The sequence below is a fragment of the Anser brachyrhynchus genome, assembly GCF_964034855.1.
Source record: "Anser brachyrhynchus genome assembly, chromosome: 18".
In the NCBI taxonomy this organism is placed as follows: domain Eukaryota; kingdom Metazoa; phylum Chordata; class Aves; order Anseriformes; family Anatidae; genus Anser; species Anser brachyrhynchus.
Window position 1 is genome coordinate 6,333,836 of NC_137711.1, and position 15,372 is coordinate 6,349,207.

General features: G+C 40.7%; 3 protein-coding genes across 16 annotated transcripts in view; 1 reads left to right on the forward strand and 2 right to left on the reverse strand.

Moving 5' to 3' along the window:
- Window positions 1–5,159, forward strand: part of MBTD1 (mbt domain containing 1) — a 35,343-nt gene extending 30,184 nt beyond the window's left edge. For all 11 annotated transcript variants that reach the window (XR_013940510.1, XM_080560401.1, XM_080560402.1 and 8 more), the window contains one exon: window positions 1,164–5,159. Coding sequence is in view for 10 of the 11 variants with exons in the window: in XM_080560401.1 (XP_080416527.1) it covers window positions 1,164–1,282 (119 nt within the window). In the remaining variant the exon portion in view is untranslated. The remainder of the gene's footprint in view (window positions 1–1,163) is intronic.
- Window positions 5,160–5,591: 432 nt separating this feature from the next.
- On the reverse strand, window positions 5,592–8,376 carry LOC308179770 (nucleoside diphosphate kinase). The gene is made up of 5 exons (XM_080560454.1): window positions 8,163–8,376; window positions 7,730–7,862; window positions 7,136–7,237; window positions 6,265–6,377; window positions 5,592–5,841 (listed from the first exon to the last, which is right to left on the reverse strand). Exons 2-5 carry the CDS (start codon window positions 7,856–7,858, stop codon window positions 5,724–5,726), a joined length of 462 nt encoding a protein of 153 aa, XP_080416580.1. The 5' UTR covers window positions 7,859–7,862; window positions 8,163–8,376; the 3' UTR covers window positions 5,592–5,723.
- Window positions 8,377–9,517: 1,141 nt separating this feature from the next.
- Window positions 9,518–14,692, reverse strand: LOC308179774 (nucleoside diphosphate kinase-like). 4 transcript variants are annotated; one of them, XM_080560460.1, is made up of 5 exons: window positions 14,338–14,692; window positions 12,773–12,905; window positions 12,142–12,243; window positions 11,249–11,361; window positions 9,518–10,915 (listed from the first exon to the last, which is right to left on the reverse strand). In XM_080560460.1, exons 2-5 carry the CDS (start codon window positions 12,899–12,901, stop codon window positions 10,798–10,800), a joined length of 462 nt encoding a protein of 153 aa, XP_080416586.1. In that variant the 5' UTR covers window positions 12,902–12,905; window positions 14,338–14,692; the 3' UTR covers window positions 9,518–10,797. The 4 variants fall into 4 exon arrangements, with proteins under 4 accessions (XP_080416586.1, XP_080416585.1, XP_080416587.1 ...); XM_080560459.1 differs by lacking the exon at window positions 14,338–14,692 and adding an exon at window positions 13,814–14,021; XM_080560461.1 differs by lacking the exon at window positions 14,338–14,692 and adding an exon at window positions 13,689–13,805.
- Between the last annotated feature and the right edge of the window lie 680 nt (window positions 14,693–15,372).

Genomic DNA, 15,372 nt, shown 5'->3' on the forward strand with positions numbered 1-15,372 from the left:
GTTGGTTTTGTTTGTTAGTCTTTTAAGGCAAGAGATTTTGGGCTATATAGGTGGTGAGAGGGCATCTGTTAAATAAATGAGGAGAGCTTGCATTATGCTGCAACTTCTGGACTTTTTTTAATATCTTCATTTTCAAATTTTATTTTTATTTAGCACGAGTGTTTCCAATATGGAAGATGACATAGAAAAATAATAAAAGAATTATCAAATGGCTTGTAAGTTATAGCAGGGCTACAAATAGTAAGAGGTTATGGAATTTATTTTTAGCTTCACTGCATAATATTTCTGCATTTCAAGATACATCGATGTGCATATAAACTTTATATTCAGTAATCATAAACTTTAGTAGTCTTCTCATTCATTTGGTCACAGCAAATCATTTTTTATTGTATAATCAACCCTTTAATGTGGGTACTGCACCTTTAATGAAAGTACTGGCATACTTTGTTTTCAGTGTTCTTTTCATTGTGCTCATATTTCGATAATTACCACTGCCCATTAATGAAACTGGAGAAGTAATTGTGACATTATTGCTATTCATAACATTGTTCTTTCTGTGTCTCAGATCTCATTTCTATTTTCTTTATACAAAAGAAAGGGGAGAAGATTACAACTACTAAAAATGTCTTGAATGAAACCTGGGATCTTAAAAATTTAATGAGATATTGAGAAATCTTTATCAATGTTTTTTCGTGTCTTGTGTAGACTGCTTACAGTAATCAGGCAAGTAATGTGATTCAGAGATTGTAAATGGCAAGTAGTTCATTGTAACTAGGCTAAAGACTAAATTGGAAGTAGACAGTAAACAAAAAAGTAAGCAGTAAAAAAAAGAGTTCTTCTTAGCAACATTTTGTTGCCCTCTTAAACCACAGTTTTAAAATAGTAAATTCTTGGAAGAAAAATTATATAGAGAATGTATTATTGTAAATTGCTCATTCAGATATATTAATATTAGAGCATAACTTAAGGTTCAGTGTAAGGTCAGAAAGGATCTGTTTTCCGTGGGATATTGCATGTTAAAAGAACAACTGCTAAAATGCAGAATGTAAGAAAATGGGAAATCTTGAGTCTGTTCCCAATTTAAATTATATTAAGTAAATTTAAGATAAAGTTGTACTTCTTTTGAATGTTACAGATCTTTAATGTTCGTCTTTTGTTTTTAGTGTCTTCATTGCAGCTGAAGGAGGAGTTGCTAGATGGAGAAGAATATAGCTTCCTTCAAGGAGCATCAGATCAGGAAAGCAACGGATCTGCCAGTTACTACATTAAACAAGAACCATAAGGCAGCTCAGAAAAGTGAGGAGCAGAGTATTGGTGATAGGAAAAGAGCCTTTCTCCAAGACTGACTGATCTCGTTCCCACTTTGATGGTACAGTTTGGATGACTGTACCTGGGGCACTTTGCTAACTGTAGATGAGTTAGACTCAGTTCAGAATTTTTTGGAAGGGCGGGGAAACTATTTTAGTGAAAAAAAGATTTTTCAATTTATTAAAAACAAGAATGGACACTTTTGTGTTGTATTTGAAGCTTTTGAAAGAATTTTGTAATATTTTCAAGTTCAGATTTATTGTGCATTGTTAACAAGAACTGAAAATCTAATTTTTTTGGTAAGATTAAAGTTTAATTAGCACGATTGTGGGAAGCGGTTGGAGGAAGATATAGTTGCAAGTACAGATGAACTGTCATGACAAATGAACCTTTTTGGTACAAGTTGGGAGACTTACAGACTCTTGCGAACTGCACTGGTCACGCCTCTGTTTTCTTATGGTGAAAATAAGGCATTTAAGCTCTGATTTAGAGGCATAAATTGTACATGGAAGATAGTCCTGTAAAGCTCTACTCAGTGAGTAGCCCCAGTTGCAATGGAGCCATCACGTGAAGGAGGTTTTTAACTTTTCAAGATGTTTTTATTTAGTTTTAAATGCTTTTTTTTATATAAGACGTTTTGTAATTTTAAAAAGTTCCTTAGGGTCTGAATCAGTGCCCATTAATATCAGTAGCCTTGTCTTCAGTGACTGCAGTGGGCATTGGATTGGGACTATAAAGCTTCTGTCTGTACGTGGATGTGTGTAGTCTTGGAATGCTCCAGCAACTGTTTACAGAGCCCTACGCCAAACTGGAACTTCAGAAAATTCCCACATTTGGAAGATTAAGTTTAGTCTGAATTTAGGCTAAAGAAACTTACTTAGTAACTCATGCCTTCCCTTGGGAGTGGGAAGGAACTTCAGAGTATTCTTCTGATTATTTTTTTTTCCATTCAGAAAGACCTAGATGTTTCCTTGCCATCTTAAATATTTATTTCTGAACATTCAAAACTGATGTTCCATGTGATTTCAGTTGAGCTAAAATGAGCCAAGCATTGCAAATTTAAAAAAAAAAAAAGTTCACTCGTGCACAGCCTGCAGTGTTCCTTTCTTGCTGCAGCAGTGTAATGTGGAAGTTGAGATTTGAAAAGTATATAAATAATATACAATCTAGCATGTAATTCACAAACTGGATTTGTTTATTGCCTGGAATCTTTGTGTCAAGTATCCCATTAACCCCACCTGTTTAACTGTCCAGCGGTTTTAAAGGCAAATGTCATGCAGAAGGGTGAAAATGACTAATAGTAAAATACAAAGTACTTTTGCGTGAACTCTTAATTATTTGGATTTTCTTTCCATATTTTTAAACTTTGTATGTTTATTTAGATGGCTTCATTTATGGAGTTGATTAGTAAAGTTATTTATCAGCCCTGCAGAGCTGTGACTGGAAAAATGTGCATCAAGAGCTTTAGCTTTTACCAGTAAGGTTCATTAACTAAACTCTCAGGAATTAATTGCATATGTTCTATAAGTGCTTCTGGGTCTTAGTAGGTCCCCTTCAGAGCAGTACAATGATCATCTGACTCTTGACTATAAGTTAGGGCTTAAAAAAAAATAACTTTTTTGTTCCTACAGTCTAAGAAATGCTTTAAGGATATCAACCCACAGAGCCCCAGGAGACCATTTTTTTGTATATTGTTGTTTGAATTTAAAAAAAAAAGTGCATAGAAAGTTGAAAACCAGCAATTTGATTATTTTCTAAAATATTGCTCTAACTTTGGGTACATAGTATTGGTAATATGCACAGGTTTACCTCATTCTATGCAAGAGGGGTTAAGTATGTAAAGTTTTGTATTTACTACTGGAATTTTAAAACGTCCCGTATAGCGTAGGAATGTCTGGAATTTTCTTCTCCCTTACTAGTGAAATTTCTTTAATACTGACCCCCTTTTAACAGCTTATTACATTAACAGAATCTGGTTATCAGACTATTAAGTTTCTGTAACTTCAGGTGGTAAAGACACTTTTGCTCTCTAAAATAGCCACAGTGAAGGGACTTTATCACGGTTGGTAGACTTCAAATACGTTCTCTCAGATTCTGACCCACATGTGACATTTCTTTTAAACAGCCTGGATTGGAGAAGTAGGATTAGAGACCATTGTTAATGACACTTTGGTGAGCCTTGATTTTTATTTTCCTGTGCTCTCCATTTATTCTGCTGTAAAATCCAGTTCTGCAAGCATTGATTTGGTTTGGTAAGTACATCACTATTCAATTTTATTATGATTATTATTTTTGTTTTATTTTTTTAATGTGACAACTTGCAAATTGTCACAGCTGGAATGAGGTTGGCACAGTCTTGCATTCTTCTCTCATCGATAGCTTCTGAATACAGTAGAAAAACTTGCATTAATTTGTGTTGTGAATGTGAAAATTTGGGCTATAATGAGCAAGGTATATTGCTAAGCCAGGAAACCTGGAACCTTGGACTTCTGTATATTGCCCAGACTCAGAACTTGGTTTCCCCGTCTGATTTTTGAGCTATAGTCTTCAAATGTGAAGAGGCAAAAATAGCACTTAACGTGAACACACTTCCTGTGTTGGAAGAATAACAGAATCAGATTTGAAGTCTGTCAGTCTTTATAATGTTCTTTAAAAACAGGTATACTTTTAATGAAAACACTAAAGTACAGGAGTTGACTTGCATTCTCAGATACAGGTGACTTCGCTAGGAGTTGCTTGTTGAGACTTATGGATGAAATCTCTCCTCTGTTTCTGAATTCAGAATATACCCATGTTGTTTGTCAAGTATAGTGAAATCTGTCCTAAGCAGACCATGTAAGGAATTAATTGAAGTCATTTGCTCAGGATAGGCTTAAGGAAAGCCTGAGCAAAATTCTATGGGTATTGAGAATGGATTCCCCAAAAAGTGGGTTACAGATTGGCTATGGTATCCATAGTACAGGCTTCACTGTATTTGTAAAGCATTCGTTAGTAACATGGCTCTAGGTATTTTTTTATTTTCACTTTAAGCCATGTTACTTGGCTAACGGAAGAGCAGTGTTAGACATCTGAAATCTTCAATGGGGTCAAACTTCACTATTTGGCATAGCAGATTTTTTTTTTTAACCATAAGGTAGCACAAGTTACGCACCTTTGCAGCTGCCCTTCTGTTGCTCAAAATCTTTCTGCTGATCTGTTATTTTAAATACAACTCTTTAACCGTTTCCTTGCTGCATCTGAGGAAAGCTAAAGCAGTTATCAATTCTTTGTTCTACGGATACTAACACGGGTTTCAGTGTTTGTTTGTTTTTTATGATTGTTGTTTTATGTGATGTGAATACCCTCTCCCGTCAATATTTGTACGATGGTGCTAATATATTTGGTAACAATCCTTTATTGGGAAGGGATTTTAAAAAAACTGTGATTTAAACTGAATTTTTCTTCCTTTTAATTTTCATATTTAAAAGAAAAAGCCACAGCCATTTATACAAAAGGTATCAGCTCTGGCCCCCGGGAAAATGTTGGGGCGGGAATCAAGATTAAACAGATAGGGGTTTTTACATCATTTCTGTATGTATTTGATATATAAATCAATATCTGTACAAATTTAATCTTTTATTTTCTTGGTAATTTGTGTGGTCGATGAGAGAGTATTAAAACTTTCTCATGCAATGTACATAACTAAGTGAAAAAAATGCTTTTGGAGAAATTAATGTTCCTTTCATTTTTATGATACCGCAGATTTTCAGCATGGATGTGAAAAGCATTAAAATTATAACTTTGTGTACAAGATGAAAATAATTCACTAAATTTGCCTTTTTTTTACACAAAATAAAAATGTTAAAAATCTCTTCCTGTATGTTGTTTTCTTAAAGGGGAAGGGGGTACTAGATAAGCATCTAATACAGTGCAAGCTTAGTACTCGGCCTTGTCTTAGTACTCGGCCTTGTATTTCACAGCTAATATAAATAGTTGTGCAAGGGGATAGAAATCGTGTCATGGGATAATGTCACTCTTTTCAGTGTAGTTCCATGCTCGAAGTAGCTCCCCCACCCCTTCCCTCTGCAAGTTGGCTTTGGACTGCAACTGAAGGTATTTCAGTAGCCTGCAAAGCAACATTGCAGTGAACGGTCACTGAAGTTTTATGCTCGTATACCTGTATAGGGAAATCTGTATTTTAACACCACTCCACCTTCTGCACAGGGAAAATACTGAAATATTCATTCCACTTTACTGAGTAGTTCAGTAGGACAAGTCTTTCATAGTAAATGCACGACAAGGAGTTAGTTTGTATCATCCTTTTATTTGATAGTGCTGAAAAATGACTAAGCTAACCGTGGTGATAATTGCTCCCAGATCAATAGCTGGAATGAGATGACACGTTAAGAAGGCACAATTCCTTGTGGAAGCTCATTTCACTCATAGATCCAGTCATGTGCACAAGACTTGAAGTCAATGAGCTCTGCAGGTTTAAACCACAGGTTGATCTCCTTCTGAGCACTTTCTACCGAGTCACTGCCATGAATGATGTTTCTGTGGAAGAAGACAAACATTGTTTCATAGGAGAGAGAAAAAAAGTCTAGCAACCTAGTAGTTCACCAAATGGAAAAACTTGGATGAAGCACCAAGAGCTGCAGGGCTACTATGTCAGCTACCGTATTTAAACAGCCCCACTCTAAGAGCTAATTAAGCCTAGCAGGGGCCAACTAGGGCTATTTGACTACAACAGCCAATGCCACTGACTGATCTTACATGAAGCTCTGATGAGTAGCTGATGAATATTTCAAAAAATAAAGTGTTTTGTACCAAGCCATTTTCCTAAGTAGCTGTTATGAAATGCAACCTGCAAATAAAAAAGAATCAGACTAGCGTATCTATCAGTAATTTGACTTTCTTGAAGAAAAGACTACCACCATTAAGTTTAATCTCTATCAATAACAAACTGAACATACAAACCTTCCTACTTGAATGCAGAAGTCACCACGGATGGTACCAGGCTTTGAGTCTGCTGGGTTGGTTTCCCCTAGCATTACTCTACCAGTTTTAACCACGTTGAGACCTTCCCATACCTTCAGTGACAAAAAACAAGAAAAAGACAAGACAAACCAAACCTATTAATTCTTGCTTACACAAAATTTCAAAGATTAATATTTAGCAATAATTTACATTTTGTAAAGAAATAAGGGTTTTATCTCAAAAAAGTCTAGATTCTCTCCTTAGCTTGTTTAAAAAGGGGGAAAAAACATCTAGGAAAAACATTTTTTTTTTTAAATAAGAAATTCCAGTTTATCAGCATTGTCATTCCAGTTAAGTGAGACACTTTAACAAGCCTTAAAAGTACTTGATATGTAAAGCCAACCTTAAAACACTTCTCTTTTGTTAGAAAATGAACAACCCAAAGACTTGCAGGAATGTGTAGTTAAATGTATGTGTTCTAGTCACAATAGAAGGAGATGCTTCTAGGGCAGTTTTAGTGTTCTGGGAAAAGCATAAAGAATGACACAGAAGATTGATATCTATGGAAGAAAGCAGTAACTAAACTTCTCTCCCTTCCATCCCCCCCAATAGAAGGTTCTTTTGGGCGGAAATGCTGTCAAGAATTTTCAAGTATTTTAACGAGCATTGTAAACATGCACATTTTCCTTCTTTTTAATAAAGAACTTACACTAAACCATCTTAATTGTATTAGTATCAGAACTGAGTAGTTTTGTAGTGTTCCTGTAACAATCAGTACATCTTACTATTTTAAAATAATTTGTAGTGTGGGACAAACATATTCAAGAAAGCAGTTTCAAAAAAAAAAAAACCAAAAAAACAAGCCACATACCATCGCCACAATAGGTCCAGAGTTCATGTATTTAACCAAACCAGGGTAGAATGGTCGATCTTTCAGGTCAATGTAATGTTGTTTGAGAAGGTCTTCAGAGGCCTTTAAAAGAGCAGATGTAACATTAAATATATTGCTTTCAAAATACCATAACACAAAAGATGTTACTACTGTTAGGAGATGAGTTCCTGCTGTAAAATTAAAGGAGTGCAGGATGGGGGGCGGGGGGTTAGGGGCTTCAGTGTTTCAAGTGGGCAAGATTACTTTTGTGCATTACAGTAACCCTCGGCAACAAGCTGTGGGCAAGGTGTCTGATGGATGTTGTTGGCTACAACCTTTCAGTCAAGGTCACTTCGGCTCACTGGGGCTGCTTTAAGCTAGCAGAGCCCTTTCCTTAGGGAAGGGAAGAAAGAGCTCGGATGTTCGTGGCTGGTAGAAGGCTCGGCCTGACGGGCATCCAGCTCTTGTCCAGATTCCCATTGTAATATGAGAACGGCAGCATAAGAAAATTATAGCATAGGAAAATTGCACCTTTACCTATTCTGGCAGCTGAAAGAAGGCATTTAGAAGCGAGCCGGCAGCGCGGGGACTTACGTGCACGAACTTCATGGCGACCAGGCGGAATCCCTTCTGCTCGAAGCGCTTGATGATCTCCCCCACCAGCCCCCGCTGGACGCCGTCGGGCTTGATGGCGATGAAGGTGCGCTCGCAGTTGGCAGCCATGGCGCTGCGGGACACGAACACACCCACACGTACAGCCCCGCACTTACACACACCCCCGTGCCGAGGGGCGGCTCAAGGTCGGCCGGCAGCCGGCAGCCCCACGTCCATGGCGGCGCCCTGCCCGCCCCGCCCGGGCCCACGTGGCGCCGGGCCCGCTCCCGTCCCTCATCCCCTTCCCCTCCGCCGCCACCGGGGCCGAGGCGAGACGAACCCCCCCGAGCCCCCCGTGAGGCGCCGGGTGCCGGCACGGCGCATCCCGCCCCCCCTCCGGCCTCCCCTGACGGAGGGCCCGGCCGCCGCCTACCTCCCCGCAGCCTCCCGCTCCGCAGCCGCCGCAGGAAGAGGAGGAGGAGGCGGGCGGGCGGCTCCTCCTCTCCACACGGCCGCCCCGCGGCGCTTAGGGGCGGGCCCGGCGGGGCTGGGGGCTCGTCTGCGCCTGCCGCCTGCCGCCGCCAGTCCCTGCCCGCTGAGGGGAAGCGGCCGGGCCTCGCGGTGGCCGCGCTGCCTCAGCGCCTGGCCGCCCGCCCGGGAGGGAGGCAGCTGGCGGGGCCTCGCTGTGCCAGCCGGAGGCACCCGGCCTCCTCCAGAGCTGCCCTCGAAGCCCCTCAAGGTTCCCGCTGCCCCTCCTGCCCCAACTCTTCCCCCCCCAGGGGCGCAGAACCGAGCTGACACGAGCATGGGGCTGTAAATTGAACGCGTGGTAAACAGCGGCTAACACCAGGCATCAAAATGCGTGTTTTTCACAGTGAAAAGTGAGACAATTAAGGGTGTTGAACCGTGCTAAATCCTTTCTTTACTAAGAGGCCTTGCTTTGCTGTTTTCACAGACAACCCTGCGGTCTCCGATCAAATGGTGGCCGAATTAGCTCAGCAGAAGCAGCATGCCTCGCGCCGCCTGGGCACTACGTCTCCCACAGAAAAGCGACGTGGCAGCTGTAACCCAGGGAAGTTACCTGGGATATTTCTTTTGCTAGGATATTACAAGGTGAAGCTGCAAAGTGTCAAAACATACGTGTAAAACTTAACAGTTCCCAAACCTGCACCTTAATGAGAATTATGAAAAACGTTATTACTTTTTATAGTGCTTACTAGTTGATATTATTTACAAACTACATTTTCTTTTCCTAAACTAGGTATAATTTGATACCACCACTGCAGCTGTAACATGAAAGCAATACCCTCTGCAGTACATATGCGGTCTCTTATTGACAGGCAACTTAAATTAGTGAAACTGGAAACGCTGAGTCAGACAGCTCAGATGTGCATGAGGAATACTGCATTTCTTCCGAGAGGTGGCCGACTTCCACCTCCTCTCAGTCTAAATGCACTAGAAATACTAATCAGTAGCTTTCTGACAACCCCCCACACCTCCATGTAAACCACATTTCATCCCAAATTTCTGTTTTGTCGTAAGCAATCAAGAGAAAGAAACCTAATCCTTCAGGCAAAAACGGAACTCACGACTACTACTCTTCCAGTGCACAGGTTTGTTACGTGTTCCCTTTGTTCTGACAACCTTTACCTTAATTATTTACCTTCTGTAGCACTAACTATTTTTAGGAAAGAGGCTACAAACCTCATCTACAGTTTGGTAGTTAGGGAATTTGTTCCCTCTCCTTAGACTCCTTAATTAGCCCTAAGGCAATATAATGAACAAACCTTTTGTTTAACTTAAGAAATAGCAAATGTTTTATTTTGGAGCATCTCGTTTTAGGAGTTGGGTATCTTCATAACATATCATAAGCATCAAATTCAAAATTTATTGCAGTTTACTCTTTGAAACAACAACTCACTGTAGGCAAAAATAGAGGCGTTTGAACAACTAGTTTCACAAAACTCCTGCTTTTAATGAATACAGTGTTACAAGTAAATAAATACATTACATTGACTCCAACGCACTTTTTGTTCCTACATCCCAAACCTCTGTTGAGTGTTTGTGGCAAAATATTTCAGCAAGAGGCTGTTTTCTGTGATGGAAGCAGATGCCTCTACTGAAATAGGTTTAGCATTATTACGAATGTATTTGTTGACATGATTAAATAAATAAATAAATAATGCTGGAGTCACTCCTGAAATACCTTATCCAAAATCACCTTGCTCCTTGCTTTGGAGTTCCAGCTATTAAGGAAGTATGGATGTAGAAGTACAGATGGAGCTAAATTATCAGCTGTTTGGTCAGGAAAGCAAACATCACTCCATTGTTCCTCTATGCAATGTTAGAGGACTGCTACAGTACAGTGACTGAAAATGGATCACGCTCATCCATTCTCACATTAATCTTCTTTTCACATAAAAGAGCATTTCAAAAAGCCTGGCCTATTAATCCTTCCTTAAAATGCTAAATAAATCCTGTGCAGAAAAAAAATAAAACCATGTCAATGTAGAGAAAAGTTATTATTTTATCATGCTCTGTGTACAGGCACAGCACCTTTTGGAAAGAGAAATAAAACAGATTTTCTGCACCCGCTTTAGGCATGGGGATTCACTTGATTTGATATCAAGCTCAACCCGCAACATCTGAGCACACAATCAATATATTTACATATCACTGGTTGTCCACTAACATTTTAACAAACTGGTGCACCTTTAACAACTCTGAGAGATTTGCATTAGCTTGTACTTACCAAAATCTCCTCTTTGACTGGGGAGTGTTTCAGATAGAAAATATACGTTCTGTATTATTAACAAGGAATGTTTTGCTTCTCTGTGTTTGAATCTCACCTCTCTCACTCCCATACGTAGCTAAAAAGTTTTTAAAAATACAATCCTATCCATAAGTTGATAGCTTTTTAACCAAAACAGCAACAAACACTGATTATATTTAATATGCACAACAGCGTATATCACAGGTTTCTGAAACAGGTTTCTACTAGTTGACATGAAGGACTTTAAAATAACTGATAACAGATAGTAAGGATATCAAAAGGTATAGGCTCAGTTCTACTCATAGATCCATTCATGAGCACAGCTTCTGTAATCAACCAGTTCTTCAGGAGTGAACCACAGATTGATCTCTGTCTCAGCACTTTCTACAGAATCACTTCCATGAATGATGTTCCTACAAAAAGAAAAGGTTGGATACAAAATTAATACAATCCTCAAGTGCAAAGCAAAGTCAACTTCATTGTTAAGTGGTCTCCATTACAGAAAGAAGTTGTAAGAAATTGTAAAGTAGTAATAGACATGGAGTAGGCCATGACAGCTTTGCTCATCATTTTTGTCAATGGGAAGACTGCAATTCTACTTCCACCTTTAGATCCTGTTACATTATCATGGGGAAGGCAGCTCCATGCGTAAAATGAAGAAGACTAGAGCACTTTTCCTGTGTGTATCACGACATACCACTGGAGCTTTAGGGGCTTCAGTTTAAATCAGTACTTTCAAAATATACCTTCCAACTTGAACACAGAGGTCACCACGAATAGTGCCAGGCTTTGAATCCACTGGATTAGTTTCCCCCAGCATCACCCTTCCAGTTTTAACCACATTAAGACCTTCCCACACCTTAGTAAAAAAAAAAAAAAAATCCATTGAGATTATAAAATCTTAGCAGTAGACAAAGTAGCAAGAATTAATAACATCTTCCAGAATTATGCAGTGCTGTCCATCATAGCACAAGTCACCATCCCTATATTCCTAATAGCAAGTCATATTTTATTTCCAATTTCTCTGTCAAATTCTTGAAGCATTTAGTGCAGTTCTGCCCTTCCCCCCCTTCTGCAACATACCTTTCCTCCCCAAGGATGGAAAGAGAACTATTTTAAATCTCAGTATGGTAAACAGCCTTCCAAAGCTCTCTGCTCTGTGAAGATCTAAACCTCCAGCTCAACTATTTTACAAACACACTGTTAAAGGAAAAAAAAAAAAAAAAGGAAAATTCCTTCTAATTAAATTAGACTAAACAAGATTTTCAAAGTTACTTTAACGTGAGAGTATTGTAAAAATATTTCATCATCACTTCTCAACTTGATTAATACATGGCATTCCACAGTGGTTTTTTTGTGTGCAGGTTTACTGTTTCTCAAAGTTTCAGCTTAAGCTCTCCCTTTCCCCCTGCCCTCTTCCTCAACATACTGACTCAAAAGATCAAAGGAGAGAAAGATTGTGATAAAAAGATACATAAAAAAAAAACAAGTCAGAAGTACATCTTTCAAACTATATTATTTGATTATTTTAATCCTTTCAAAAGTAAACTAGTATTCATTAGGTACCACGAGCTTATTTGCAGGTAAGACAACTAAACAGTGTATTTTTCTTAGCTAAGCTTTGTTTTTAAGAACTCACCATAGCTACAACAGGTCCAGAGTGCATGTACTGCACCAGACCGTCATAGAACGGACGGTCTTTTAGATCAATGTAGTGTTCTCTCAGAAGGTCTTCAGAGGCCTGCATTAAAAATCAAGCGAAAAGAAAAAACACCACAACAACAAGCTTCCTTTAAGAACTTAAGAGCATACTGAAATCAGATAGATTAACTGCAGAGCACTATCAATCCTAAAACACGCATACAACTCAAAATGCATCATTTCTAGCAACTTCCTTTAAGTATTTATAGTAAACATGAATTTGAGCTGTTTGTTTTAACCACACCTGAACTCAAAAAAGACCTTTTGCTAACACAGGTATGTGAACTGGTATTCGTTGAAGATATCCGGAGGTATTTATTAGGCATAGGATGCACCTAAAAGAATATTCTCTTCGGACTAAGGACATCAAGTTACTAAAATTAGCATACTTAGCATGTCTAAAGCATTTAGCCAGAGCTGAGAATTGGAAGTTTTCCAAAATAGCCAAAGACTTATCAAAATTCCAGGTTTAAATTTTCTGAACGGTCTATTTCTCATTATTGTCTGCTACTTTATTTTCAGGCTGATGTTTCTATGAAAAGGAGATGTGCAAGTTAAGGACAGCTTACGTGTATCAGTTTCATGGCCACCAGTTTGAATCCCTTCTGCTCGAACCGCTTGATGATCTCTCCCACCAGTCCCCGCTGGACCCCGTCAGGCTTGATGGCGATGAAGGTGCGCTCTGCGACAGCAGCCATCGTCCTTGCGAGGAAGAACAAGAGTTGTTATTCCAGGACCAGCAGGCAAGCGTGATCCCAGCCCCGAGTCGTGTTTGCCATCAGCTATGATATTGTAAGGACTGCATTGCCTGTGTCTGCAGGCTGTCACCCCGTGATCTGCACTGATTTGACAAATCAGTCACTCCCCACCAGGGTTTTTACAAGCGCAACAAAAATAACTTTAAAACAATAATGGTTTGCCAAATACAGAACCAAGCAATTAGCAAATATTAAAATCAGAAAAGCTCTAAATGAAACAAAAGCGAAGAGCTACTGCAGGTGCAGCAAGGGGCTGCTGCCGGCAATTTAGGACAAAGTAGGTTGAATAAATCCATAAACATCATTTTAATCTAGAAACAGCTATGATCTCAATTTTTTGGCACGGGGTTTTCTGCAAGTACAGCGTGCGCACATGCAACTGTGGTCACACACCTGTGCACACTCACAACCCATGCACACACAAGTGCGCTCACTTGCAAGTGCACTCACACACTTGTGCAATTGCACATTTGTGCACACGCACACCTGTGCACACGCACACCCCTGTGCACACGCACAGCCCTGTGCACACGCACACCTGTGCACACGCACAGCCCTGTGCACACGCACACCTGTGCACACGCACACCCCTGTGCACACGCACACCCCTGTGCACACGCACACCTGTGCACACGCACACCCCTGTGCACACGCACAGCCCTGTGCACACGCACAGCCGCCTTCACCAGCACACCCCCGTGCACACTCGCCCCCCGCGCACACTCACACCAGCCGGCGGTCAGCCTGCTGCGGGCTGCCCCCTCGCCCCGTCCCCGTGTGAGCGGAGGGTTCCCCGGCCGGGCCATCCCCCCCTCGCCCCCCGTGCCCCCCGTGCCCCCCGCCCCGTCCCACCTGGTCCGGCCCCGCCTGGCCCCGGCGCTCCCCCGGCGGCCGCTCCCAGCCGCTCCCGGCTTAGCCCCGAGCCGCCCGCGGGGGCCGCGCCGCTGCCGGGCTGCCCCTTAACCCTTCCCGGCGCCTCCTTAGGCCTGCCCCCGGCTCCTAATCCGCTCAGGGGATTTGGTGCCGCCTTCCCGGGTCATCCCCCGCCGGTGGCCTGGCCCGCCGTGACCCTTCACCCCCGGACATCCCCACTCGTTTCCTCCGAAGCCCGGGGTATTTTGGGGGGGGGGGGAGGTTGTGCCGTCACCTGCCTGCTTGCTGCTTTTCGGGTTATTTAAAGTGGGGCGCCAGGGAAATGCTTTGTTAAGCATTGAGTCTTTGCAGCTCAATTCCGTTTTTTGCTTTATAAACCGTGACGGAATTATTTCAATAAGCCTCATCATCACAGCGTCTCTTTTTCTTTATGTTTCTCCTTTAAAGAAGGCATTACATTTTACATATCAGCTCTCAGAGGCAAAACCCCATTCAACACTTACCTGTTTCTTCTTGAGGGTTTTATGTCCTTTGACAGATGTGAGGATAAAACATCTGCAATGCCCTAATCTTCATGGTGCATGTGCTGTCGAGAGGAAACCCATTCTTGCCCTGTTCTTGGTTCTGAAACTGGGATGGATGAATTTCCTGGGCTTTACTCCATGGGTTTTCTTGAAAGCAAAACAATGTAGGCTCCCCTTCCTTCTGGGCAGGACTTAGCTGCCACTTATCAGGAGTAAGTTCAGCTTTATCAGGAGAATACTCAGAAATTCTGTCAGGTATATTCCATTGTTCCAATACACATTTATTTAAGATATTTCACATTACTAATGCAAATACTAATGCATAATCCTCGCAAAGGCAAAACAGTATTTATAAATAGAAAAATGTCCCCAGAAACAGGATGTTTAGAAAAATATTCAGTCAAAAGCAGCAATAGGACATCTATTTATAGCCTTGCTAAAACCATGCTATTTAATGATTAAAGCTTAGGACTTGCTGTAAGGTGGGCAAGAACTGTCTGTAGCTTTACCGTAGGCCTGCCGTGTGATCTTTGCCAAGTCTTTTAACCTCATTAAATAAGGGTCATCTTTGTCACTTTTGAGATTAATCCATGATTAGCAGAACATGTTGTGCATTATATAGTACATAAACCACCACAGAAGTATACTTGCTTGTTATTTTTAATGTATAAATGAGCATCTTTTTGCTATATTTAGAAATTCTACCAAAATTACTGATTAGATTGAAATTACTTGTTCACCTAAAATGCAAGGTCTGAGACAGTCTAGACAAATAATTTTCTAAAAGTTGAGAGTTCATGGGAAGAGAAAGAAAATCTTCAAAGTCTTCAGTCAATGTAGAGTGTGAATGAATGAGTGAAATGCCATTACTGAGCTCAAGCCGTTTACCCATTACTTAAAACCAGCAGAGATTTTTTTAAATGGGCCTGAGGCAACAGACTGACTGTGAATGTCTCCAAACTTCAGGAGAATTTAAACATAGCTCTTGGCTTTCACATTTTGGCCCGAGCTTTA

Bases quoted from the DNA above. Each gene is read 5' to 3' on its own strand.
- LOC308179770 (XM_080560454.1), bottom strand. From the start codon at position 7,858: ATGGCTGCCAACTGCGAGCGCACCTTCATCGCCATCAAGCCCGACGGC. The intron at 6,378-7,135 runs GTATGTGGCTTG...TTGTCACTGAAG, and splicing joins CTGGACCTATTGTGGCGATG to GTATGGGAAGGTCTCAACGT. The intron at 5,842-6,264 runs GTTTGTATGTTC...CTTCTTCCACAG, and splicing joins TTCTGCATTCAAGTAGGAAG to AAACATCATTCATGGCAGTG.
- LOC308179774 (XM_080560460.1), bottom strand. From the start codon at position 12,901: ATGGCTGCTGTCGCAGAGCGCACCTTCATCGCCATCAAGCCTGACGGG. The intron at 11,362-12,141 runs GTGAGTTCTTAA...TTTTTTACTAAG, and splicing joins CTGGACCTGTTGTAGCTATG to GTGTGGGAAGGTCTTAATGT. The intron at 10,916-11,248 runs GTATATTTTGAA...TTCTTTTTGTAG, and splicing joins CTCTGTGTTCAAGTTGGAAG to GAACATCATTCATGGAAGTG.